The sequence below is a fragment of the Lynx canadensis genome, chromosome E2, assembly GCF_007474595.2.
Source record: "Lynx canadensis isolate LIC74 chromosome E2, mLynCan4.pri.v2, whole genome shotgun sequence".
Classification (NCBI taxonomy): domain Eukaryota; kingdom Metazoa; phylum Chordata; class Mammalia; order Carnivora; family Felidae; genus Lynx; species Lynx canadensis.
In genome coordinates this window covers 50,962,771-50,989,795 of record NC_044317.1, presented here as the reverse complement: position 1 = coordinate 50,989,795, position 27,025 = coordinate 50,962,771, and the positions used below count along the sequence as shown (strand labels likewise).

The 27,025-nt window shown below is 53.3% G+C and overlaps 1 protein-coding gene across 1 annotated transcript; it reads left to right on the top strand.

Moving 5' to 3' along the window:
* The first annotated feature begins 49 nt into the window (after window positions 1–49).
* Window positions 50–25,149, top strand: NOVA2 (NOVA alternative splicing regulator 2). Its single transcript, XM_030299621.1, has 4 exons — window positions 50–140; window positions 8,856–8,999; window positions 14,515–14,681; window positions 23,892–25,149. The coding sequence occupies exons 1-4, from the start codon at window positions 56–58 to the stop codon at window positions 24,972–24,974; spliced, it is 1,479 nt and encodes a 492-aa protein (XP_030155481.1). The 5' UTR covers window positions 50–55; the 3' UTR covers window positions 24,975–25,149.
* Window positions 25,150–27,025: the final 1,876 nt, after the last annotated feature.

The following is a 27,025-nucleotide window of genomic DNA, read 5'->3' as shown; positions in this document are numbered from 1 at the left end:
GCCGCCGCCGCCGCAGCCGCCGCAGCAGCAGCAGCCGCCGCCCCAGGCCCCCCCCATGGAGCCCGAGGCCCCGGATTCCCGCAAGAGGCCCCTCGAAACGCCCCCCGAGGTGGTCTGCACCAAGCGCAGCAACACGGGAGGTGAGAAAGGGTTGCGGCTCGGTGTGGGGGAGCGGGCAGGGGGCCTCGTCTTTCTCCATCCTCCTCCCCCCTCCGTGGCAGGTGCAAGGGCTCTGGGGAGGGGAAGGGCGCCCCTCCCTAGCCCCGGGAGCTGAGAGGGGCGTTGGGGAGGGGGCCGGACCCCCTCCCCCTCTCGCCGCTGCCCCGGGCTGAGAGCTTTGTCTGCGATGAAAAGGGGTGGGGGGGGGGAGGGGGTGGTAAGTGTCCTTGGGGGGCGCAAAGGATGGGGGGCGTGGGTCTCTCCGGGCGGGTGTCTCTGTGTCCTTGAGGGGTGTGTGATGTGACCCTTTCGGGGCAGGGGTGTTCCCGGGCTGGCGTGTCCTGGCAGGGGGGAGGGGAAGGAGTAGAGGAGGCCTGTGGACCCGGAGCTTCCCAGCCTCCCTCCCTGGGGATGTCCTGAGCAAGGGTTGTCCCAGAGGGAGGCATGAGTGGGCCATGGGCGGGATCGTGCGTGGGGACAAGCTGGGTGGGTGTGTTGGGTGAAATGGGGGAATGGGTGGGTGTGTAAACCCAGGTGGGAGAACGTGTGGCTGGGACAGGTGTGTGTGTGTTTGTGTGTAAGAGGCAGGGTGAGATGAGGGGCTGGGCTCTGTGTCTGAGGCTCTCAGAGGGGTAAGTGTGGCAAGGGTAAGTGTGTGCCTGTCACCCTGGAGGGGGCTGTGGCCTTGTGACACATGAGTGAGAGGGTGTGTGTGACATGCAAGGGGGCGTGTGGGGGAAGCTGAATGGGCCAGCTTTGGGTGTGAGCCACGAGAGGCCGTGTGGATCCAAGAAGGCAGTTCCGTGTGTGTGACACAGGCGTGTCTGGGGTGGGGTGGGACCAGGAGAAGCTGGTGAGGGTATGTGACAAGAAAAGGGTGTGGGCGTGACTCCAAAGAGGCTGGGGCTGGGTGTGACACATGGAGGTGTGCAACGGTGACATCAGAGGGGGCGTGTGCGACAAGGGAAGGTGGGCGTATGACGGGAGAGGTTGGGGCTCCGTGGGTGAACTGCACGAGGGTGTGTAACAAGGGGAGGGAAGGATGGGTGCCTGTGTGACAGGGAACAGGGAACGTGTATAGATGACACCCAAGGGCTATGCAAAGGGAAGGGGTATGTGCGCGTGTGCGTGTGTGTGTATGTAGCTGTCACAAAGGGCGGGTGTTTGTGTGAAATGGTTGAGCGTGTAACACCAGGAATGTGAGAGTGATCTGTGTGTGAGAGAGAGACAAGGGATTGTGTGTGTGTGTGTATGTGTGTGTGTGTGTGTGATGTCTGAGTGTTTGACAACACAGAAGGTGTGTGCGTGGAAGACAGACGGGAGGGCCCCTCACTGTGTGTGTGACCCGAGGAGGTAGGTGTACCAGAGAATAAAAGACAAGCTGGTAACTCTAGGGGTGCGACTCTGTGGCCAGGGACTCAGGAAGGAGGTGGGGAGTCTCGGAGACCCCAGAGCCCAGCCTATTAGCTCCCTGGATGGAGGGAGACCCCAGAGCAGCCAAGCCCCTCCCCGCGGTCACCTTGGCCAAAATCTGCTTCCTCTGGCCTTTTCCTCCGGACGGGAGAGGGATGGCCTGGGGCAGAGTGCACTCCCCACCCCCCTCCACCCGGTGGGTGGGGTGGGGGCCTCCCGCCTCCTCCCCTCCACTCTCTTTCCTCCCACTCCAGCCCCCCTCCCACTCCTGTCGCGGTGGGACAGGAATCGGGGACCCCCTGGCTGCCTGTGGGGGGGGGTGTCCGGCAGAAATCGAAGGAAAGGGAAGTTGGGGGAGGGGTGAGAGGGAATTTCCTGTCCTTCTTCCTGCTCCCCCACCCCCCAGCACACACATGAATGTGTCCCAGCCAACTTCCTTCCCTCCTTCCTGCCGCGGGCCATTCCCAGTCCCGGGGAGAGCCCGACCTGGCAGCCCAGCCCTGCCCCTGCTTGAGGAAAGGGGTCTCGTCCTTCTTTGGAAGGGACTGAGGTCCTCCAAAGCTGCCTAACGGTGGTGATGCTGTGCCAAGGACGGTCAGGCCCAAGTACTCGGCACCTATTGCCAGTCGGGCTCAGAGATATGGGTTAATTTCCCAATACAGCCCTCTGGGGGAGACGACCGACCAGAGCTGCTTTTTCACAAGAGGAAAACAGGCTCGGCGAAACGAAGCCACTTGCCCTAAGTCACACAGCTCAGGAGTTGGTGGCGCTGGGATCTCTCCAGCGCTGGGCTGCCTGGCTCCAAAGCCCGCGTGCTTAACCACCGTGCACCCGGCCTCCCTCAGCAGCGGGGAGACTGGGAGGAGCCCTTAGGGACCCTCTCCTCCAGACTCTGCCACCTCCCCTCCCGTGGACCCGCGGGGAAACTGAGGCCCGGAGCTGCAGAGGGACGGTCCTCCGTTGACGCTCAGGGGGCAGCGTTGGGCAAGGATGCGGGACTTCCATCTCAACGTTGAGGGCTTCTTGCAATAATACTGTCCCGACGCGGGGTGGGGGGGGGTGGGGGGATGCCGGGTCACCCTCACGTCCCTTCTGAGCCTCAGGGTCACCATCTGGCAAGTGGGGAGATCCCAATAACCGCACCGATAACAGTAATAACGACGACCATTATCATTGTTTGCTGCTTCAGAGGCAGCATTTCATGTAATTCTCCCAACATTCTGTGATGTAATAATTAATAATGCATTATAATAATGGCTAACATCTATGGTCTGCAGTGCGCCAGGAAGTATTATGGAAAATGCTTGGCACGGACCCGATCATTAATCCTTATAATTCTGTTATGTTACCCTTCTCACAGATGACAAACCGAGGCACAGAGAGGTTAAGTCATGTGCCCGAGGTCGGTCAGCTAACAAGAGGCAGAGTTGGGGTTTGAACCCGGGAGACGGGCTCCGTTCTGTGGCTAGACACGAGAGTGAACCCCGTTTTCAGGCGAGGAAGCCGAGGCTCAGAGGGGTGAGGGAGTTTTCTGGGGTGTCACAGCAAGTCGTGGCAGACGGGGTGGGGGGGGGCAGATTGAGCTCCTGCCCGCAGCGCCAGGCGGCCCATTCTTGGGGGCTCCTAGGAGGGGTAGCGGCTGTTACCATTGATGCCTGTGCCCTGTGACTGACAGAGGCCACTGGGAGGGGGACAGGCTGTCCAAGCACAGGAGGACTTGGGTGAAGAGGTTGAACGGGAACTCCAGGGGGAACCCATCAGAGACACAAGTGACTGCAGTCTGGTGGGACAATAACAAAGAGTGTCACCTGCCTCCCACTCCCCCCCCTCCCCCCAGGTGCAGATGGGACTCTTTATTTACTTTTTTTTAATGTTTATTTTATTTTATTTTTTGAGAGAGAGAGAGAGAGAGATAGAAACGGAGCAGGAGTGGGGTAGGGGCAGAGAGAGAGAGAGACAGACTCCGAAGCAGGCTCCAGGCTCTGAGCGGTCAGCACAGAGCCCGAGGTGGGGTTCGAACCCGCTAACCGCAAGATCACGACCTGAGCCGAAGTCGGCCGCTTAACCGACTGAGCCATCCAGGCGCCCCCAGATGGGACCCTTAAAGTGCCACTAAAATAGCAGACTGCCGACTGTATTCCCATCTCTGTCACCCCCATACGTACAGAAACAGCCACTCTCCCCCACATGCGGGCGCGCGCGCTCACCCCAGACTAGCTTAAGGCAGCGGCGTCTTGCTCCCAGCATCCCTCACTGTGTAACATCAAGACAATGTCACCAAGGGTCAAGAGCGAGACCTTCCCCCGGGGGGGGGGGGGGGGGCTCATCGCCTCACTGCCACGTGTTTGCTGTGGGACCCTCAAGCAAGTTATTCTACGCCTCTGGGTCTCAGTCTCCGCATCTGGAAAGCGGGGGCCGCGGAGATCTGCCCCTGCGCCCCTCCCGGGGCTGTCGGAGTGGGTTCAATGAGATTGTCTCCGTGAAGCACTCGGCAAAAGGCTTGGCAGATGGGAGGCCTGGCGTTGCTATTGCTATTAGGGTAGGGCCGCCGCAGCCTCCACGACATCGCACCCAGCCACCCTTCTCTCACCCAGAGCCCGCATCGCCCCTTCGGCCTCTCTCCCTTGGAAGCACGCGCCACGCCCCTGTTGGACTGCATTTCTCCCACGCACGGGCACCCCCGACGTCCACAGAGAGACTTCATACGCCTGACGTCCCAGCCCTCCTGAGGGGGCGCCACTGTCCCTCCGCACCCCACCATGGCTTGCCTTTCACCAACAACACCCTCCCACACACTCCCACAACAATACCAACCTCACACCCCAGCCACCTCGGAGCTCCGTGGGGCACACCGACCCTCCCCAAGGAGGTCCCCTCCCCAACCTCCCCACCCAGAGCAGGTACCCCGAGCACCGACACCCCAACGGCCGGTCCTCCCCAGACGTGCTGTGTCTGAAAACACCTCTACAACATACACCCCTTCGGGTCTGCCTTTGTCATTAATGACCCCCCCTTTATTATTTTTTAATGACACCCCCCACCCTCCACGTAAAGCCACCTCTCAGGGTCAACTCTCTGACAATAAAAAGGGCCACCCTTGCCATGGCACCCCCAATCTCTTGGGCAGGTAAACATTATTGAAGGGGAGAGGGGTATTCTTTGCCTTTTGGAAGACTCCAGAAGCATGTCTGAGGACGGTGGGCACCAAAGTTAGGGGGAGACTAGAAGGAGGAAGACAGCCCCTTCCCAAGGGGCGAATGCTTGACATTGTAGTGGGAGGAAACCATCGGGAGAGGGGAAGTTGGCATCTCGACTGCTTCGGTCCCCATCGTGGGTAAAGGGAGCTTCCTGAGTCCCAAGGGAAGCGCCAAGAGGGGGGGTGGAGGTAGGTGGGTGCAGAGTCTGGGGGTTCAGACTCTGCTTTGGTAGAAGGAAGAACTTTTCCACAGGGAGAGCCTTGGTGGTTTGGACTGGGTGGGAGCGTGTGAAGTCTGGGGGCTCTGGGTTCAGCGGAGGGTCCGTGTCTCTCCTGGCTGCAAGGCAGGCCGGGAGATCGCGGCCTGGCTCTTTCCTGGGGGAGGCGGGGATCACATGGGAGGGAGGGGTGCCCCCGAATGAGAGGGATGTGCAGAAGATTCCGAAGAGGAGCAGAGTGGTCTGTTGGCCACACTGGGGACTCCTGCCCTGAGTTCTGCAGGCGGGAGGTCGCAATGGTCACTCTCCACAGGAGATGGGCCTGAGGTCGGTCTGATACGGGCACCCCACCCCCCACCCAGAGCACCCATAAGATGGTTTCAGGCGGGTCCAACGGGAGAAGGGCCGCGGGGGGGGGGGTGGTGGCGGTGGGGGGGCGGCTGGTTTCCATCAATGAGAGCTCCTTCCTCCTCCAAGAAACAGAGAAAGGCCTGGGGCAGCCCCTAGGGGTACGTGACGAAGGAAGTGGGGTCTCCCCTTCCTCCGGTTGCCCAACAAAAACCTCAGACCTTAGGGGCTCATCTCCCCGTTTGGGCCAGACGCTGTGAGAACTCTACTTGTGTTCCTGACATCAGCATCCCTAGCGATCGGGATGGAGGTAATGACAGCTAACGTTTCTCAAGGGCTCTACGTGCCCGAGACCATCCCAAGTGGTTTATGATTTATCATTTAACGAGTTGCCGTAGCCCTATGAGGTAGTGCTCTCATGTCCCCATCCTATCAGTGAGAAAACTGAGGCCCGGAGAGGCGAGGCGGCTTGCCCAAGGCCACGCGGCCTGTCAGTGGCAAAATTCACACTCTGTCTAGGGCTGTTTCTGCGGCTTCAAAGGGAGATTCCTGGGGAAGTGTGAGACAGAGGGAACAGAAAACGGGGTGTGTGTGTGGGGGGGTAATCAGTTTTCTTCAGAACAGATGAATACTTTCCATCTTTAAGAGGGGAGTTTGCGGAGGTGGGGGGGCGCCTGGGTGGCTCAGTCGGGTAAGCGTCCGACTTCGGGCTCAGGTCGTGATCTCGCGGTTTGTGAGTTCGAGCCCCGCGTCGGGCTCTGTGCTGACGGCTCGGAGCCTGGAGCCTGCTTCGGCTTCTGTGCCTCCTCCTCTCTCTCTGCCCCTCCCCTGCTCGTGCTCTGTCTCTCTCTGTCTCTCGATAATAAATGAACGTTAAAAAAAAAAAAAAAAAAAAAAAGAGGGAAGTTCAGGACGAGGCCCCTGGCTGGAGAGAAGAGTGGCAATGAAGTCAAAGAAGGAAAAAGAGGATGGAACCCTTGCGAGAACGCCCTCCCCATCTTTCTGAGCCTCCCGGAGGTGGAGAGCTGGCCCCCCCATCTCTGTGGCAGGTTTAGGGGCGGCGTCAGGCAAGGGGTCACCTCTGTGAGCCCAGAGAAGAAAGCGAATTCAGGAGGGGGGGGGGTCAGGATGATCGATGGGAAGGCACTCTGGGGGACTAATTACCTAATAGGTTTAATGGTCTGATGAGGCAAGTTTAAGAGGATTGCCTTGGGCTCAGGGCAACCCCTTCATTCTGGACCCTCTCGCCATGCCTGCAAAGCCAATCCAACCCCTATACCCCCATCTTAATGCATCGGGGAGTTCAGAACCTTCCGTCTTAAGGGATCAAGCAGAGATGGGCAGGGCTCCCAGCCCCCCACCCTGCCCCCACTTTTACCAGAACAGTTTCTCTTTTCTCTGCTCTGTGTGTTGGAGTTTCATGTGAGACATTGAAAATAGGTTTCCTTTGGTTAAAAGAAAAAAATTAAAAAACCACTGGAGGATGGTTTAAGACCTTAAGCTTTGGAAGTAGAATGGCCTGGCCCCTCCCTTCCTTTCCCCCGGGTTTATTGCATGCCTACTATGTGCCAGGCACCACATGAGTCCCTGGGACACGAGGGTGAGCTCCAGTGACATGACCCACAATGGACCTTCTGTGATACATTGCTCTGAAGGCATAAGACAGGGAGGAGGGATCCACTCCTCCTCTGGGTTCCAGGAAAGCTTCCAAGAAGAAGCAATATTTGAGTGAGGGCCTGAAGGACAAGAGGAATTCGCTGTGGAAGGGGAGTTCCAAGCAAAGCGAATGTGCAAAGGCCCTGAGGTGGGGGGGGGGGCGGAGGGAACGTTTGAGGAGCAAAGTTACGTCTGATGGTCTGATGCACATAGTGGAAGATGAGGACGTGATGCTGGAAAGAAATGCAGGGCCAAATCACAGAGGATCTTATACTGAGAAGTCTCCAGAATTCCCACCCTATGAGAACTTAGGGGCAACAGTTTGGTTAGAAGGTAGGAGAGGTTAGGCATGTGCCTTGAGTGCATTCACAAAGTGCTTTACACATGACCGAGAAGATTGGTCCATAAAAAAGAATGGCCACAGTCCCACAGTGGCCACTGGCACCACCTGTAGGTATTGGAGACTGTCCTTGAGTGTGTTGGTCTTAGCTAGCAGGATCGGAAGGTGCTAAGCAAGTGAGGGCCAAGAAGGAAGCAGGATTGCGTTGGACGCTCAAGCCAGTGGCTGTCTTGGCGCCCTTGAGCAGCTGACCTTCGGCTGGTGCCTTCACTGTCTCTGTGCCTCAGTTTCCTCCTACGTAAAAATGGAGCTCATTATGCCCACCTCATTGGGAGTTGTAGGGAATGGTTGAGGTCAAGCTTGCGAAGCACAGTGCCGGGTCCCTATTGAGTGTTGAGAACATCTCTGGAGTCCAGCCCTCCTCCCCACACCCCTCAGTGGTTCCACCAGTCAGATCGCCATTACTCCTGCCTCATGAGCATCAGAGGGATCTTCTTGAAACTTAAGTCAGACCCCATCCCTCCTCTGCTCAGAGCCTTCCCATGCTTCCCATCTCACTGGGAGTAAAAACCAAAGACCTCCCCGTGGTCCACAAAGTTCTACAGCCCACCACTACCACCACCCCTCCCGGCCCTCTCTTCCTCAGCCCCAGCGACACCGGCTGCCTCACTTTCCCTCGGACAACTCAGGCACGATCCCACCCCAGGGCCTTTGCACTTGCTCCCCCAGAGAGCCACATGGTTCCCTTCCCACCTCCACAGCCTGGAGGCAGCGTATCACAACGGTCGCCAGGTTGGGTTCAAATCTCAGCACTGCCACCTACTAGCTATGTGATCTGGGGCCATCATGTTACCTTTGTTTCCTCGTCTGTAAAATGGGCTTTCAAAAAGTACGTCTTTCCTGGCACCAGTGTGGAAATTCAAAGAACTGGTATGCGTACAGTAGTTGGAACAGAGTTTAGCATGTCCCGGGTTCTGTAGAAAGGTCTGTTAAACAGAGAATGCCACGTTCTTGGGGAGGGCTTTCCCGGCTACCGGATCTGACCCTGCAGCTCTCCCTACAACCCCTATCTCCTTTTCCTGCCCCTTTTTGTTTCCTTGGTGCTTACCACCATCCAACATAAAACATACTGTCTGTCTCCCCCCCCCCCCACCCTTCTAGAAGAATGTAGCTGTGTGAGCGCTTGGCTGAATCGCCCAAACTCTTTCGGTCTTATTTGCCTCATTTGCTTGCGAAATCAGGGAGTTTGTCTGCTTCCCTCAGGGCTGTTTCGCTAAAACAGTGCCAAGCGGGCGGTAACAGGTGCTCGGGAACTATTTGTGGGATGAATGAATGAGTGAGTGAGTGAGTGAGTGAAGGAGTGAACATCATTATTTGTGTTATTTTCCCCACTGCTATTTCTCATGATCATGGCCCCTGTGTGTTCCTGGGATGCCTGTGGTTTCCTGGGCCCACAACCACACCGGAGATGAAGACCCCTTCCCCTGACTCCCTCACTCCCCCCCCCCTCCGTGTGCCCCTGCAGAGGAAGGCGAATACTTCCTGAAGGTGCTGATCCCCAGCTACGCAGCAGGCTCCATCATTGGCAAGGGCGGGCAGACCATCGTACAGCTGCAGAAGGAGACAGGAGCTACCATCAAGCTCTCTAAGTCCAAAGACTTCTATCCGGGTGAGCCCTGGCCCAGGACTCTGCCCTAGGCCTCCTGTCCTCCCACCTGGGTCCCGGATAAGCGGCAAGAGCTGCCCTTGGGGCAGTAAGAGTGATGGGGGGCCTCCCCCTCCTAAGGGGACAGAGCTGCTCTCAGCCCCAGGGGCCAGGCCTGAGCAGATGGGGGTGGGGGCAGGGCAAGACAATGGGCCTGCTGCATATTCATGAGCTCATTTGCATGGTGTGCTCGCAGATGTGCCCCTTCCCACACACCTGCCCCTTTGGGTCAGTTGGAGTTGCTGGAGGGGGGTGGGCAGGGAGGCAGGTGTCAGGGTGGCCCTTGGGGCGTGGGGGGGGCAGCCATCCGTGTTGCACACCCCCGCCGCTTCTTTGCCCCCACTCTCCCCCTGTGGATTTCTCTGTTACCCCATCTTGCCCAGTCCGGGCCGCGCTGGTTTTCTCTGTGTCATTCTTCCTATGTCCTTCTCATTCTGTTTCTGACTTTCCCAGTCTCTTGTTCCCTGAGTCTCCATCCCCATCCGCCCTCTGTCCGCCTCCTCCAGCTCTTCTTTTTGCTTCTATCTCTCTGATTCTGTTGGGACCCCCCCACCTCTCGTTCCCATCGGTCGGTCCGTCTCTGCTTTTCCTCTTCTCTCCCTCCCTCCTCTTTCCCCCTCTTCCTGCCTTCCCACCCCTCTCCCCAACTTTTCCTTTCCCTCCACCTCTCGTGGTCTCACGTTTTTCTTTCTCTTGCTCCTTAACTCTCTCCGGCCAGTCGTGCACTCAACCAGTATTTCTTCGGTAGCACCCCTCAACGGGGTCACTCTGCCGGATTGCCCCTCGTTTCTCCCTGCCTCTGCTCACCCGTCTCTCCTTTTAGGTTTCCTTCTCAGTCTCAGCCCCCTTCATGGTTTTCCTTTCCTTTCTCCAAACCCAGCGTCTTTTCTGCCTGTCTTCCAGCTCTCTCTCTCCCACAACCATAACATTTTCAAGGCCCCTCCACTCCCTCTAATCCTCCTGCGTCTGTCACCCCCCACATCTCTCCCTCCCAAGACCAATGCCTGAGCTTCGACATCCAGGAATCCAGGGAAGGCCCCCAGAATTGCATCTTTGGTCCAGAGCTGCCTCTAGTTCATCCTTAATCCCCTTGGATTTTTTAGGTCAAACACCAGAGCTGTAGCCCAGGGTCAGGGCACATTCATATTCTCTCTTTCTCTCTCTCTCTCTCTCTCTCTCTCTCTCTGTCTCTGTCTCTCCCTCCTCCCTCCTCCGCCTGCCCTGCCTCCCATCTCACTAAGCAGCTTTGGCAAGAGGTTTAGAGAACAGTCCAGGGAACCAGGCACACACACACACACGCACACACACACACACACACCCGCCGCTTTCCTCTTCCACCCTGGCCCAGTTTCCCCCGCACCCCCCTAGGCCCACAAGATACGGATAAGAACCTGTACTTGGGGCATTTATCCGAGGACACTTGGTTCCTTACTCCTGGATCACATTGTGTGACATGAGACACATCATCTCCTCCCATCTCAGTGACACAGCCCACAGGCCAGGCAGCTGAGATCCCCCAGAGGATGGGACGGTCGTTGGCTCTCTTGGGCCAAATACCATTCACACGGGCAGCGTGAGCCAGCAACTCCCCCCAGCCCCAGGTCATGCGGCCAGCGCGCACACACACACACACACACACACACCATTCCTGACGTGGAACTTCCAGATCGCCTGGCACGTGCCGGCTCTTGACTCAGAGGTACAGGACACAGCCCTCTAATCCTAGTCCTGCCCCTAGGACTTCCCACGAACCACAGGAACACGAGAAATGAGAATGCTACTGCTTGAGACCATCAGCTTATTTCCCTCTGCTCCTGACTAACCCCCTTTCATTAATTTATTCACCCCACATCCGCTGGACACCTACTGTATGGACAGCGATGAGGACACAGCAGTGACTGAGATGTCCCGCCCTTTCCCTCACAGATCTCACAGCGCAGGGGGGGAAGACAGGCGGAACACCTTCAATGACCCAGCCATGGTCAGGGCTAAGACGGGGAAGGACAGAGGGTGGTGGCAGCCCAGCCAGGGCACCTGACCCAGCCTAGAAAGGTCAGGGAGGGCTTCCTGGAGGAGGGGCCCAGGACAATAAGTAAGAGTGAGCTAGATAAAAGCAGGGAAGGGCACTCCAGGAAGATGAACTGGCATGTTCAAAGACCGGAGGGGTAGTTGGTTCATTGTGACTGAAGCATCCAGAACAGATGACAAATGACAATGGTAACATCCAAAGGGCCCTCTAGGCCTTATGGGTTCACACACGATCACACAGACAGATGGACACACACACACACACACACACACACACACACACACAGACTGCACTTGTGTTTACTACGTGAAACAAAAACCCACCTGACCTTTAACCCCAGGGGAGGGGCAGAACACAAAGGGTGTCCCCCTCCTTGGTACAGGAAACTCCAAGCCCCAGACTCCATCCTTCCAGATCATATGTGGAGAAACTGAGACCCAGAAAGCAGGTGCCTGCCCAAAGCCACACAGACTTCTGTACATCCACTCAGACACCCTAGAGTGATTCTAAACTCCTTCTGATTTTGAGCATTTGCCCAAAACTCTGTCCCCAGAAAAAAAAGCACAGACACACACACTTTAAAAAAAAATTATTGATTTATGAAATGGTTGCCTTAAAGTGCAAAATCTTAAGTGAGTACTTAGTAAATCCATACACATTCTTTTTTACTATGAAAAATACAAAAGCAAAAATGTAACCATTTTATGCCTTTCCCCCAACACACACACACACACACACACACACTCTCCACACACTCCATATTTAGTACAGGGTGTCTCAGTGGTTAAAAGCCCAGGCTCTGAAGCCAGACGCCTGCATTCAAGACCCTGAACTTCCACTACTGGCTGAGTGAACTTGGACAAATCCCAAACCTTCTCTGTGCCTCAGTGTCCTTAGCAGTAAATCAAGAATCATCGTGCTGCCTACCTCATCCTTTAAGTGCACGAATATATACCGAGTGCTCAGATCGGTGCCTAATACTTGGTATTTTGTAAGCACCAGCTGTCATTACTGGACGCTCTTTCAGGGGTTAACCGAACCCCTTCCCCCACAAAGCCCTTGTGGACCCCAGTTAAGAACGACAAAGAGCGGGAAGTCACAGACTCCTGAGCTGGAAGGGAGCCACGCAGAAATGGAGAGAGGAGCCACTCTAGCCAGGCTGTCCCTAGGGCCACCCCGCCCCCCTCCCCCCAGTTCCCACCCTGACCCACACCCTTTCCTATTTATACCCAGACGGAGGCAGCCTGCACGCTGACTCACCCTTGGCTCAGACCAATCCATTGTTCTGGGGTTGGGGGGAATAAGAGTGAGTAACGGCGGCCCAAAGGATATGGGGGATGTCAAGTACACAAGTGACCCAAGACAGTGATACCCAGATGCATGGAGAGACAGCCAGATGCCAGGCTGAGACATGGCAAGGGAGGGGTCAGAGTGGAAACACCATCGTGCTGCACTAGAACGCCCACAGGACGCCAGACACTCACCCCCCGATGTCCCAGACGCCCGGGCACACGAAGCCCGGCACACACTCAAGACCTTCTACAAACCCAGCGAGCTCATGGTCCTGCCGGCAGAGTCCCACCCCGGGAGAGAGACAGATACCGGTTCCACACACGAAACATGCCTGGCTCCCCCGGGCACTCATACAATTGTCACACGGACCAGTCATTGTAGAGTCACCTTTGCCCAGTTGTAATGTCTACACCAAAACACATACGCAGACAGATCAGTCCTCTCCAGTCTCACATACTGACACTTGAGTCTGCCTGGCACTCTCCCTCTTTCTCTCTCTCGTATACACATTCACGTACACACCAGTCATAGTCCCGTCTGTCTGTCTCCCATACGAAGGCTCGTGCACATACACACACACACCACACACAAGTCATACAAATAGCCTTTTTTAAAAAATGTTTTATTTATTTTTGAAAGAGAGAGAGAGAAAGACAGCACAAGTGGGGAGGGGCAGAGGGAGAGGGAGACACAGAATCCGAAGCAGGCTCCAGGCTCCGAGCTGTCAGCACAGAGCCCGGTGCGGGGCTCGAACCCACGGGCCTTGAGATCATGAGCTGAGCCACCCGGGTGCCCCTAGCCTTTGAACACCTAAAGGTTGTCTCTTTCTTGCCAACACTCCCACTGACATCCAGTCTCAAAGTGATACACACTCGTCACACAGCCTCAACGCTGCTTCATGAGATTCTTTGTTTCTGTGTCTCAAACTCTCATGTTCTACCACCCGGTTCTCACCAATAGTATACATACCCTTGAACTTCACAGTGACATCCAAGTCTTTCCCCTGCATAACAGTGCACATATCTTTACTGGATTCACTATGTCACACTGTCTCTCCCACTCTTTCTCTTACACACATACACAGATAAAGATAATTTAGCCAGTCCTGCCCAAGTATACACATGCATGTATGCATGCGCACACACACACACACACACACACACACACCACTCACTCAAACAGCCTAACAGATATATTCACACTGGTTAGAGTATCACCCAGAGTCTCTGTCCCACACACATATATCCCAACACCACCCAGAGTTGGCTTCTCTTCTCCTAGCTGCCTCCCCACCTCTCATACACACACACACACACACACGCACGCACGCACGCGCGCGCGCACACACACGCACACACAATAAGCATGCCTAGATTAGAACCACAGCCAATATCTAGGCGATCTCCAGCAAAGGCATCCACCCCACCCTCCTTTCTCCATCCCTGAGTTCCTGCCCTTCCACAAGTTGCCTCCTCTCTCCCCTGTCCACACCCTTGCCCTCCCCCACCCTTCAGCCCTCCATCTGGTGGGTCCAAGCAGGCACTCAGGCCTCTCTTCTGCCTCCCCCATCCCCCAGCCCTTCCCCATCCTCTCCAAAAGCCCAGAGGCCTTCGCTGCAGGCTTTCAGGGGTTGCCACGGCAACGGGGCTTCGTCCCTCGTCCCCCTGGGGGTGGGCTGAGGACCCGGCCAGCCAGACCGATAAGGGGGTTCCAGTTACTGTGGCAACCGTTGCAGGCCTGAGCTCTCTCTGCTTCTGGGGGGGGGGTGGTTGGAGGGAGGGAGTGAACGGTTGCCAGAGCAACCGGGAGCCGGCAAGGACTGGGAAGAGGCAGCTGAGCCCTGTCTCCCCTGCCCAGGGCTGCTGTGGGCATCGCAAAGCACTTAAGCATCATCCTTCCATCCCCCTGGGGTTGTTTTGGGGGAGGGACACGAAGTACAGATTATGAAACAGGCATTCCACTCACTTTTCCAGCTACCCATCATGGCCTGAGAACCCTGGATGCCAGCTTCCCCAGGCTTACTTGCCATGTGATCTGGGCCCAGTCAGGTTCACTTTCTGGACCTAGGTTTTCTCTTTCCATTAAGTGGGACCTGTCTCCCAGGAATTTTCCTATTCCTGTCTGATGAGTGTGCCCTCTCTCTCCCTTGCTCAACAGGAACCACAGAGCGAGTATGCCTGGTACAGGGCACAGCAGAGGCCTTGAATGCTGTGCACAGCTTTATTGCTGAGAAGGTCCGAGAAATCCCACAAGCAATGACCAAGCCTGAGGTGGTCAACATCCTTCAACCCCAAACCACGATGAACCCCGACAGAGCCAAGCAGGTCAGCAGGGGCAAAGGCTGGGTTTCTGTAAAACCGGTGAGGCTCGGAGAAGACACTTCTCCCATGCCACTGGGTTACTGTGGAAGTTTAATGGGGTAACGCCGATAAGAGGTTTGTCAATCAAATGCATGGTAGTAATTAGTTAGTCCTATTATTAGGGAATCAGCCTAGGGACTCCAAACCTCTTGGAGTGGGCTTGATTCAGAGAGAGAGTGAAAGTTTGGGAGAATTTGGCCCAGACAGCCCCCGCCCCTCCAACTTATCCCTCCTTCCTGGGATTCTCTAGACCCTCTCTTTCCTTCCACCTCATCTTATTGTCTCCCAGAGCAACCTGCCTCCCACTTCCTGTTCTCACCGGAAGTGGCTTCAGTGACAGCCCGTCCTCATCCAGAAGAGTTTAGAAATGACTTCATACTCCCTCTCTCCATGAATTATTGTATGAGAGTAGCCACCATTTTGGAGAAATGGTATTTCGCTAGCGAGAGAGAAGGCACGTCCCTCTCCTACACAGCGCTCTCTAGGAGGGATGAAAGGAGGAGGGCCGTTCCTCTTGGTTGCCTCAGTTACTGGGAAGCGGTGGCGTAGGGGCGTGGCAGCGAGGGGACCAATCACTCTCCCAGCCTCTCTGGTTGCCATGACCACGGCGCTCACCGGGCAGGTGGGCTTGCGGCAGGGGCCCTGGAAGCGTGGCCCCGAATGGGTAGGAGGCGGAGGGGAAGGGAACTGCGCGCACTCCTGCTTTTCTCTCCCTTTCCCCGCTCCCATATACTTGCGCAGACGAGGCAAAGGGGAGAGAGTCCCTGGCAGGAAGACAGGCCACTTGTGAGGGTTCCTTAACGTCTGCCTAGAAGCAAAGACAAGAGACAGACCCTCGGTAAAGGAATCTGGAATTCTTGGGAATTCTTGTTGCCCTGAGATGGGAGAAACCACGGACCTGAGTTCCCCCAAGCTCCTGGGAAAACGGTGGGCGGAAAACCCTGGAAGAATGCTGCCTAGCGGATCGTTCCCAAAAAAGACTTCGGGCTTGGGGGTTTGGAGCGCGGCTGCTGTCCTTGGTGCTGAAGCGTCTCTGCCCGGTCTCTCCCGATTCCCTTCCCACGGGCAGGCCACAGTTTACACACAGTTTACAGGGTCGCAAGGATATTGCCTCTTCCCTCTGCCTTGGTGGCGGCCTCAAAGGGCTCCAAGTTCACGAAGAGTTTGCACATGTTGCAGAGAAATGGGGTCAGCACCATCTGCGCCTGATCCTTCCACCCCACCCCCTAATCCACAGGAATTCACAGGTAGAGGAATCGAAAGGTTATAGAACCAGGATTTTTCCTCCCCTTACTTACTACTGGGGGGCTTCAAAGAATGAAAGAGTTGAGACTGAAGGCTCAGGCTCTGGAGTCAGATGTTGAGTTGGATCTTACTCTGATAATGTACTTCTTACCTGTGCGACCTTGAACAAGTGACTTGATTTCTCCATGCCTCAAATTTTCTCACCTGCAAAATGAGATTCACTAGGGTACCTACTGAAGGGCAGTGATTAGTGTTCCCTGGTTTTTAAAAAAGCACATAGCATGTATCCCTAATACATAGAAAGTTCTCAAAAAATGTTAGCTGCTGTTATTATGGGATTTTTAGGTCGGGAGATGGGTCTACTCTCTTTCTACATTGGACTTGCTGTGTTACTCTGGGTCCCTTTCCCTTCTGTAAGCCTCAGTTTCCTTTCTTTACAGTGTGGAAGCTGGGCCAAATCAGGGATTATAAATTGAAATGCCTCCAAGATTCAGCAAGGGAACATAAAGAATTGAGGACTCTGGCCTCATCAGAGAGATATAATGCCCTAAACGGGGCAGCTGCTACTCAGCTCCACTTAATTCTTGCCTTTTGGGAATGTAGACAAAGTGTGGCCACGTCTTCCACATTTTTCAAAAGAAGCCAGAAATATTTGAAATCGACTGATTTTTAAAGGTTGGCTCAGTCTTAAAAACACTATGTATGGGGCACCTGGGTGGCTCAGTCGGTTAAGCATCTGACTCTTGATCTCAGCTCAGTTCTCGATCTCAGGGTCGTTGAGTTCAAGCCCCCACACTGGGCTCCACACTGGGCATGGAGCCTACTTAAAAACCAAACAAAACAACTATGTGGCTGTGGGCTGCCTATGGCCCGAGGACCATCAGTTTGCCACCTCTGGACTACACCAGTGGTTCTCAGCCCTGGCTGATATCTTATCCTCTAGGTAGCATAGAATGCAGATTCCTGGGTCCCAGCCCAGAGCCACTGAATCAGAAATTCTGGGGTGAAGACTTGGGACTCTGAACACAGATTCTGGACTGGGATCAGATCCTGGCTCTATTACTTACTATCTGTGTGACCTTGAGCAAGTTATTTAACCTCTCTTGCCTCTGTTTTCCAATCCATAAAATGTGGTAATAGTACCTAACCTATTCTTGTAGGATGGTTATAGAAATTAAGTAAATTACTATACAGAAGTGTTTACAGAAGTGTCTGGGCTATGGAAGCACTGTTAGCTTCTGCTATTATTATCATCATCATCATTATTATTATTATCATCATTATTACTATTTGAAAATTTCCGCAGACTTGCAAATCATGGAGACAGATGGTCTCTCAGGTCTTTCTGGCCCTAAAACTCCTACAGTTCTATGGCTCTGTGATTTCAAGATTCTAGACATACATTATTCTAAAACTCTACTGTTCTAACATCCTGGCACTCCAGGAGTCTATGAAACTGCACCTTGCGATCTCACTAAGATGCTATGGTTCTACCACCTGACCCTATCATGAAGACAGCTACCATTTTCTGAGGGCTTCCCATGTGGCAGGCATTCCCATCACTGAATATTCCCAATAGTCATACGGAGTAGCTGTGGTTGTGTCGGTGCTGGAGATAAGGAAACTGAGGCACAGAGAGGTGAAGGCATTTGCTCTTGCCATGTTTTGGTGAACAATTACGTCATCCTTTTGCCCTCTGAAGTGCTGTATCATACTAAATACCTCTTTACTCTTAGGTCTGGTTTTGTGCATTCTGTTCTATCTGCTTGACTTGTCTGACATTTTTCTGATGATATATATATTTTTTTAATAACGGCTGTGTTGAGATATAATTCGCATGCTGTAAAGTTCACCATCTTAACGTATACAATTTATTGGTTGTTCAGTATACTCACAAAGCTGTGCGTCGATCACCTAATGTAATTCCAAAACGTCTTCACCACTCCAAAAAGAAGACTCATACCCCTTGGCAGTCACAGCCATTCCCTAGCCCCACTCCCTGTCCCTTCCAACCACTAACCTACTTTTGGTGTCTATGGATTTGCCTATTCTGGATGTTTTATATAAATTGAATGATATAATATGTGGCCTTTGGTGTCTGGCTTCTTTCCCGTAGCCTCATGTTTTCAAGATTAATCCGTATTGTAGGGGCGCCTGGGTGGCTCAGTCAGTTAAGCGTCTGACTTGGGCTCAGGTCATGATCTCACGGTCTGTGAGTTCGAGCCCCGACTCGGGCTCTGTGCTGACAGCTCGGAGCCTGGAGCCTGCTTCCGATTCTGTGTCTCCCTCTCCCTCTGACCCTCCCCCGTTCATGCGCTGTCTCTCTCTGTCTCAAAAATAAATAAACATTAAAAAATTAAAAAAAAAAAGATTAATCCATATTGTAACATAGACCAAAACTTCCTTGTTTTTTATGGCCAAATAATACCTCACTCGATGGAGAGATCACATTTTGTTTGTCTATCAGTTGATAGTCCTTTGGGTTGTTTCTACTTTTCAGCTATTATGAATAATGCTGCTAGGAACATGTGTGGGCATAGTTTTCCGTTCTTTGGGGTATATACATATGAATGGAATTGGATCAGATGATATGTTTAACTTTTTGAAGAACTGTTAGACCATTTTTAAAGTGACTGTACCACAGATGTGAGGTGTAAATCCAGGTCTGCCCATGGGGGTAACAACCACTTCCTGAGTAGCTACTATGAGCACATATTAACTGGATGCTTCACATGGCACCTAACTTAGCACATAGCAGGTGCTCAGAAAATGCTGCTGGTTTGAAGAAACGGATGATGATATGCCCATAAGAGCCAAGCAGAAACATAACTAAGGGGCAGTAGTTCCTTACTCAAGCTCATCATCCCATGAATGATCTCAGGCCTCACACAAATTATGTGGAGGAGGAATGAATAGCCCCATTTTACAGACGAGAAAACGGAGTCTCAAAGAGGGTGTGTCCCTTGCCCAGCATTAGTGGTAGAGCCAGGATTTTGAACCCGAGATCACCAATCTGTAAAAATTAGGGTGCTTCCCATTCTACAAATCAGAATTTCCAATTAATCTAGAAAACTCATATCAGGCTGAGTTTTCTCCCTCCCTGCCTACACACACACACACACACACACACACACACCACCAGGTGAGATACACCTGGCCTCCTCCATCCAGTTCCATTCCTGCTTGGTCCTGTGGACACATTATTGTTCCTTCTTCCATCCATCCATCCATCCATCCATCCACACACTTTTTGCTGTATGCGTACCAGGCATTCCCCGAGGCCCCAAGAACCCAGTAGTCAACAATCCAGGCAAAAATCTCTACCCTTGTGGATCTTACATTCTTTCTTGGGGACACCAAAAACCAGAAAATGAATAAAATAAGCAGAGAGTGAAAAGTGCTATGAAGAAAAATAAAGCAGAAAAGAGGAGGAAAGAGCACTGGGGCATTTTTTTCTCCTTTTTATTTTGAAAATGTTTAAAAGTAACACAGTGAACTCTCTACACACTGCACTTACATTCACCAATTGTTAACATCTGCTTTACCTCTTCACACACACACACACACACACACACACACACACTGGTTGGTTTTATTTGTGTGTTTGTTGGGTTGTTTCTTTATTTTTGCTGATCCACTTGAGAATAAGTATAAACCTCATGACTCTTCACCCCTACATTCTTCAGCATGCGTCTCCCAAGACTAAGGGCGTGTCCTATATTGTTACGTTACTGTTATCACACCTACAAAAGCTAACACCAATTCCATAATTTAATAAAAAGTTCATATTCACATTGTCCCCAAATATCTTTTATATCTATAAAGTATTTTTCTTAAAAAAAATTTTTTTTTAAGGTTTGTTTTTGAAAGAGAGAGAGAGATAGCGCCAGCAGGGGAGGGGCAGAGAGAGGGAGACACAGAATCCGAAGCAGGCCCCAGGCTCTGAGCTGTCATCACAGGGCCCAATGCGGAGCTTGAACCCTTGAACCGAGAGATCATGACCTGAGCTGAAGTTGGACGCTTAACCGACTGAGCCACCCAGGCACCCCTATAAAGTGTTTTTCTATCCAAGAATATTCATGCATTGCATTGGGTTGTTATGCCTCATTACTCTCTTTTAATCTAGAATAGCCTAATATATATTAGACTATATATTTTAGTCTATATATTATATAGACTATATACTTATAAATATAGTCTAATATATATAAGACGATATATTTATATATTATGTAGTATATATAAATATATACTATATATAAATATATGCTATATATTTATATATAAATATATATAGTGTGTGTATATATATGCACTATATACACTTAGTATATATATATATAATATAAAGATTTTTTAAAGTAATCTCCACACCCAATGAGCGGCTCAAAATTGCAACCCTGAGATCAAGACTCACTGTCTACAGACTGAGCCAGCCAGACACCTCATCTACTATGTATTTTGAAGGTAGAGGCACCAGGATTGCTGATTGGGTGTTGAGTGGGAGAGAAAGAGAAGACTCCTAAGTCTTGAACCTGAGAAGTGAAAGAGTGCAGTTTCCACATACTGACATGAGGAAGACCATGGTAGAAACACATTTGAGAAGATGAAGAGTTTCACTTCGGACTTCTAAGTCTGAGGTGTCCATTCTGCATGATACTAGCGATGTGAGGTTAGCGGTTGGATACAAGTCTGGAGGTGTTTGTATGGGGACATAAAATAAGCAAAATAAACAAGCCTTGATAATTGGGGTGGGAAGGTCCCTCCAAGGAGGTGCATTTGTGCAAAAACCTGAATGATGAGAGAGGCGAGTCTTCTTTTCTGGGAAGGAACATCCTAAGTAAGGGAACAGCAGGTGCAAAGGCCCTGAGTCTGGACCAAGCTTGCAAGTTGGAGGAACAGCAGGGAGTCTAGTAGCCTGCGCAGGGGTCAGCAAGAGGGAGCGAGAGAAGAGCTGAAGTCAGATCCCACAGAGCAGAGCAAGGAGAGCAGTGGTTCTCAGTTTTGTCAAAGCCCACGCCCTCTTTCTCCTGCAAATATTTTTCCCCACCCCACTTAACTCTGAAGGTATATACACACACATACACACACTCATTGCGGCACATGAGAAAATGCACATAATGATATATTACATATCTAAATCTGTAATATTTTTAACAGTTGTATTGAGATATTCATTCGCATCCGTACAATTCACCCATGGAGAGTGCGCAGTTCGAAGTTTTTAGTATATGCAGAATTGTGCATCCGTGCCCACAATCAATTCTCGAACATTTCATTTCCTCCAAAAGAAATCTTGATCCCCTTAGCTATCACTCCTCAATCCCCACAGCTCAGCAGCACCACCACCCCCACTCCAGGCCTAAGCCACCACTAATCTACTTTCTGTCTCTATAGATTTCCCTGCTCTGAACATCCATATAAATGGAATCATACAATATGTGGTCTTTTGTGTCTGGCTTCGTTTCACACAGCGTGTTTTCTAGGTTCATCCATGTTGTAGCCTGGATCAGTACTTGGTCCATTTAAGTTGATTGCCAAAGAATATTCCATTGTACGGATGTACGTTTTCTTTATCCCATAAGACTTTTTTACATAAGAAATGAAAGGAAGGCGATTTGTTATAAAATGAGATGGATTTTAACATGTAAATGTTCAGCCAGGACCCCAGTAGAAGTAATGAAATAGTCACCTGCCCACACCTCACACAGCCTGAGCGAAAGAGACAGTGACAAACACAGGGATCCAGGGTGTAGCATCGGAGACGTAAATAATATATGTGGCGTTACTACTGTTGTCATGTTTTATTTTTAAATGACGAATGACTCTCGGTGAAATTCAAAACAAAACAAGGTACGATCTTTCCTTCATTTACTGATTGGTTGCATTCCTGGAAATTTCAGTAGATCTTAAAACCATTGGGGGGAAACAAAATTAGGTACTTACATGGATCATGGGGCTCAGGTTTGGGCTCTGAGATTTAGAAACAGACTTTTTACCGAGATGAATGTCCAGGGAGGCATTTGATATCCATATAGGGGTCACCTGGGTGGCTCAGTCAAGTAAGCATCCAACTTCGGCTCAGGTCATGATCTCACAGTTTGTGAGTTTGGGCCCCGCATCGGGCTCTGTGCTGATGGCTCAGAGCCTGGAGCCTGCTTCGGATTCTCTGTCCCGGTCTCTCTGTGCCCCTTCCCTCCTCATGCTCTGTCTCTCTCTCTCTCACACACAAAAATAAATAAACATTAAAAAAAAATTTTTTTAATAACAATAAAAGCCACAGGGACCTGGACGGTTCATCCTTGTGAAGAACTGACTCTCACATTCTGGGGTGCAAAGACCCAAGGCCCTGCCCACTGAATGCCTGTATCTGCTTCCAGTCACCATGACAACCAAAACCGCTCCCACAAACGTCCCAAACACCCCCCAGGGGCTGGCTCAGGGGCAGAGAGGAGACACAGGGGTGACAGCGTCAGGGGGTGGAACCCACAGGTCTGACAGGACACGGGGAAGACTGAGAAAGAGGAATTTAGGTGTGGAAATGCTCTCGGATATGTGAAAGGAGAATTTGGGCATTGAAATCTCTCCGCTGGAATTCAGACTGATCGGATTTGCAGCGGCAAAGGACCGGCTGCTCTGCACCCCAGTAGGGGACCACTGTTATTTAAGCGATCGATTTTTTTCTCCCTGCCTTTGCCGGTGTAAGGTCTTGTTATCTTCATTCTACACCTAGGACAACGGTATTAGACTGCTAGGGCTGCCCTGACAAAGCGCCACCGGGTGGCTTAAGCAACAGAAGAAATTCATTCGCTCCCAGTTCCTGAGACTGGAAGTCTGCGATCTGGGGCAGTGTTGGTTTCTTCGGAGGCTTCTCTCCTTGGCCTGCCGGCGGTCGTCCTCTCTCTGTGTGTTCTCATGCGGTCTTCCCTCTGTGCTGTGCGTGCCTGTGTCCTAATCCCCTCTTCTTCTAAGGACGCCAGTCCTATTGAATCAGGACCCACCCCGGTAGCCTCACTTAACCTTAGTTGCTTCCTGAAAGACTCTGTCTCCAGGGGCACCTGGGTGGCTCAGTAGGTTGAGGTCGGAATTCGGCTCAGGTCATGATCTCACAGTTTGTGAGTTCCAGCCCTGCGTCAGGGCTGTGTGCTGACGGCTCAGAGCCTTGAACCTGCTTCAGATTCTGTGTCTCCTTCTCTCTAACCCCACCCCCACCCCCACCCTGCCCTCTCTCTCTCAAAAGTAAACATTAAAAAAAATCAAAAATAAAAGACCCCCTCTCGAAATACAGCCCTATTCCGAAGCACTGGGGATCATGTGAATGGTGGGGACAACAATTTGGCTGATAACAAAAAGAGGTTAAGGGAGGCGACCTTGACATAGGGCAGGAAACACCATGGGGCAGGAATCCGTGAGTCTGGATTTCAGCTCCTTTGCTATCTGGGTTACCTTGGGGCAAGTCCCTTGGTCTCTTAGGCCTCAAGTGGCTCATCTGTAAAATGAGACTTAATGAGTCCTTTTCTGGGGCTGGGAGTCAGAGTGTTCAATGAGCTAGAAGGCTAGGGCACCAATGCGAGTGGGGAACAGCGTCCTGGAGGGGGCCCACTGGGTCAGCCATTAGGCCTTTAAGGTGCGGGATGGAAGAGAGGTCCCAGGGGCCCCAGAGGCATGGGACAGGGTGGCTGAGCGCCTACCGAGGGGACTTGGAGTATTGGCTCTTTTTATTTATTTATTTAACCAACCTAGATGGAAGCATTTCACTTTTTAACAACCCATAGGACCCTGGGGTGCATTTCAAGGGGCACACCGGGCCTGGTTTGGGGCACTTGAGAGCAGGGGGCGAGAATGACTTAAGACGGCCAGCCCCAGACTGACTTACTGTTCAGTCTCCACCCACCATCCTAAAGACCCTCCCTCTCCCTCCACACGCAGGCCAAGCTGATCGTCCCCAACAGCACCGCGGGCCTGATCATCGGCAAAGGGGGCGCGACAGTGAAAGCCGTGATGGAACAGTCGGGTGCCTGGGTGCAGCTGTCCCAGAAGCCAGAGGGCATCAACCTTCAGGAGCGCGTGGTGACAGTCAGCGGCGAACCGGAGCAGGTGCACAAGGCCGTGAGCGCCATCGTGCAGAAGGTACAGGAAGACCCCCAGAGCAGCAGCTGTCTCAACATCAGCTACGCCAACGTGGCTGGCCCCGTGGCCAACTCCAACCCCACCGGCTCACCGTACGCCAGCCCCGCTGATGTGCTGCCCGCCGCCGCCGCCGCCTCGGCCGCCGCCGCCTCCGGCCTGCTGGGCCCCGCGGGGCTGGCGGGCGTGGGCGCCTTTCCGGCCGCCCTGCCCGCCTTCTCAGGCACCGACCTGCTGGCCATCAGCACGGCGCTAAACACGCTGGCCAGTTACGGCTACAACACCAACTCCCTCGGCCTGGGCCTCAACTCGGCCGCAGCCTCCGGGGTCCTGGCCGCCGTGGCCGCCGGTGCCAACCCCGCCGCCGCCGCCGCGGCCAACCTCCTGGCGTCCTACGCGGGGGAGGCCGGGGCCGGGCCGGCCGGAGGGGCCGCCCCGCCTCCACCCCCGCCCCCCGGAGCCCTGGGGTCCTTTGCCTTGGCCGCAGCCGCCAACGGCTACCTCGGGGCCGGGGCGGGCGGCGGGGCGGGCGGCGGGGGCGGCCCGCTGGTGGCCGCCGCAGCTGCGGCAGGGGCCGCCGGGGGCTTCCTGACGGCCGAGAAGTTGGCGGCCGAGAGTGCCAAGGAGCTGGTGGAGATTGCGGTGCCTGAGAACCTGGTGGGGGCCATCCTGGGCAAAGGGGGCAAGACGTTGGTGGAGTACCAGGAGCTGACGGGCGCCCGCATCCAGATCTCCAAGAAGGGGGAGTTCCTGCCAGGCACGCGGAACCGGCGGGTCACCATCACGGGCAGCCCTGCGGCCACGCAAGCCGCTCAATACCTCATCAGCCAGCGGGTCACCTACGAGCAGGGAGTGAGGGCCTCAAACCCCCAGAAAGTGGGATGAGGCCTGTGGTGTCTGCTCCCACCCTCCTTCCTGTCCCTTCTCCTCCTCTTCCTTCTCCTCCCCCTCCCCCACACCCCCAACTCCTGACCTCAGCTCGGTGTAGTCCTGCTCCTCGTGGGATGGGGCTGGGGTAGGCCTGACTGCACCCCCCCTTCTGGTAGTCATAGGCAGGATTGAGTGCTGGCTGGGGATGGGGCCCAGAAGCTCCCTCCCCAGCCCTGAACTGACCCCTCCTTCCCTCCCTATGCTTGACTGGGCCTGACCCTCCTCTCCCAGGGCCCAGGTCTGTGTGATATCTGTATATATTGCATTTTGTTGATTTTAATAGAAAACAAAGCGTTATTTTCTCTTTCTTTCCCTCCTTTTTTTTTTCTTTTTATTTTCCTTTTCTTCTACTTCTTCTTTTTTGTTTTGTTTTTTTGTTTGTTTGTTTCGGTTTGTTTTGGTTTGGTTTTTTGGTAAGGATTTCCGCCCCCCCCCCCTCACCTTTAGAAGTTTTTGTTTCCATATGGGAGGAGGGGAGGGAGCCTCTGGGCCACCTAGAATGAGGGGCCTCCCCAAAACAACACCCCACCTCTCCTGCTTTCGGTTCCAGATCTGAAGGAAGGGATGGGAGTAGAGGTAGCCGAGGAATCTGAGCTGACATGGGGTATTCGGAGCAGGGACCCCAGAGTTCCCAGATCTTCTCAGCGGCTCTACCCCTCTTGGAATTGCCCCTTCTAGGTGGGACTGTTCACTGTTCTGTTGTCAGGTTGTTATGGTGGGGGAAGGGGGTGGGGGAGCGGTGTGCAGTGCCTGCTGGGAATGAGGCCGGCTCTGGGATTGGTCCAGTCCTGTGGGCATGACTCTTGCGACGGGCTGGAACAACTTCCGGTGGCATCTTCGGTGGTTTTACTTAGAGTGATGGGAATGAAGGTCTCCGTTGGGATGTCACTGAGTCAAGTACTTTCTGGGGTGCTTCTGGCACTCCTTATGATGTCACGGGAAGCAGTTCCCCAGAGGTCACTTCCTGTGATGATAGAAGAGACAGGTACTTCCTATGATGTCTCAGTGAGCCTTCCTTGAAGGCTACTTCAGGGATATCATGGGAGCAAGTACTTCCTGTGGGATCTCCAGGGTATTTCCCGTGACGTCACTGGGATGGAGCATGCACTTCCTGTACTGGGCCATGGCCAGTCACTGACACTCCTTCTCCACTCGCACCCCTCTTTGGTGGGTCGTGGCCCGGGGGTCTTCCTAGGAGGAGAATGAGGGGTGGGACTTGGATCTTATCTGGAGGACTCTAAGGAAAAAGACCCAGTATTGTCAGGGTCACCTCTATCCGAACACGCCAAGTCTGTGAACCCACCTGGCAGCGAGGGGTGGGAGATGGAGCTGGTGAAAACTGCTGTTAAAGACCCCCATTCCCACCCCGCCTTTTGTGTGCATGCTCGTGTCCGCGTGGCTTTGTTCCATTGAGTCTGGTGAGCCAAACGTGTGGTGGCTCTGTCGGGCCATCATGACCCCAGTGTAGAGTTCAGTGAGCCACAGGAGGGTCCCTTGAGCTAGAATGCTCCGTGTGGTCTGAGAGTTTAGATTGGCTTGTGGTTTCCAGCAAGCTGGAGTGCTTTAGTAGTATCGGAGGGATCCGAGTGTCTTGGTGCTCTCTCACCACGGGCCCTGAGGCGCTAGAATGTTCTTTCTGATGGAGTCTGCCAAGCCAGGCAGCCCTGAGAGATCGTTTGGGAGTGGCTTCGCTGAGCACTGCGGCTGTGGTCTGCTCTAAGGCCTTGTTGGCGGGCTGAGATTTCAGGGCCTGACAACGCTATGGACTTAGAATAGCTGAGACCCACCTCTACCCTCGCCCATCTCCCCCTTTCCCTTGGAGATCACCTCCGCTCCCTCCAACCCAAAGCAGGGCCCCCAGTGCCCTGGTTCCATCATCAGCATCTCTGGGGGAGGGGCACCCATGCCCATCCTCTCCCCCATTTGTTCCCCTCCTCGGTCTTCCAGACCCTTCTCTGTCCCATGGCTTTGGGGGAATCAGGCCTCCTCATCTCTCTCCCACACGA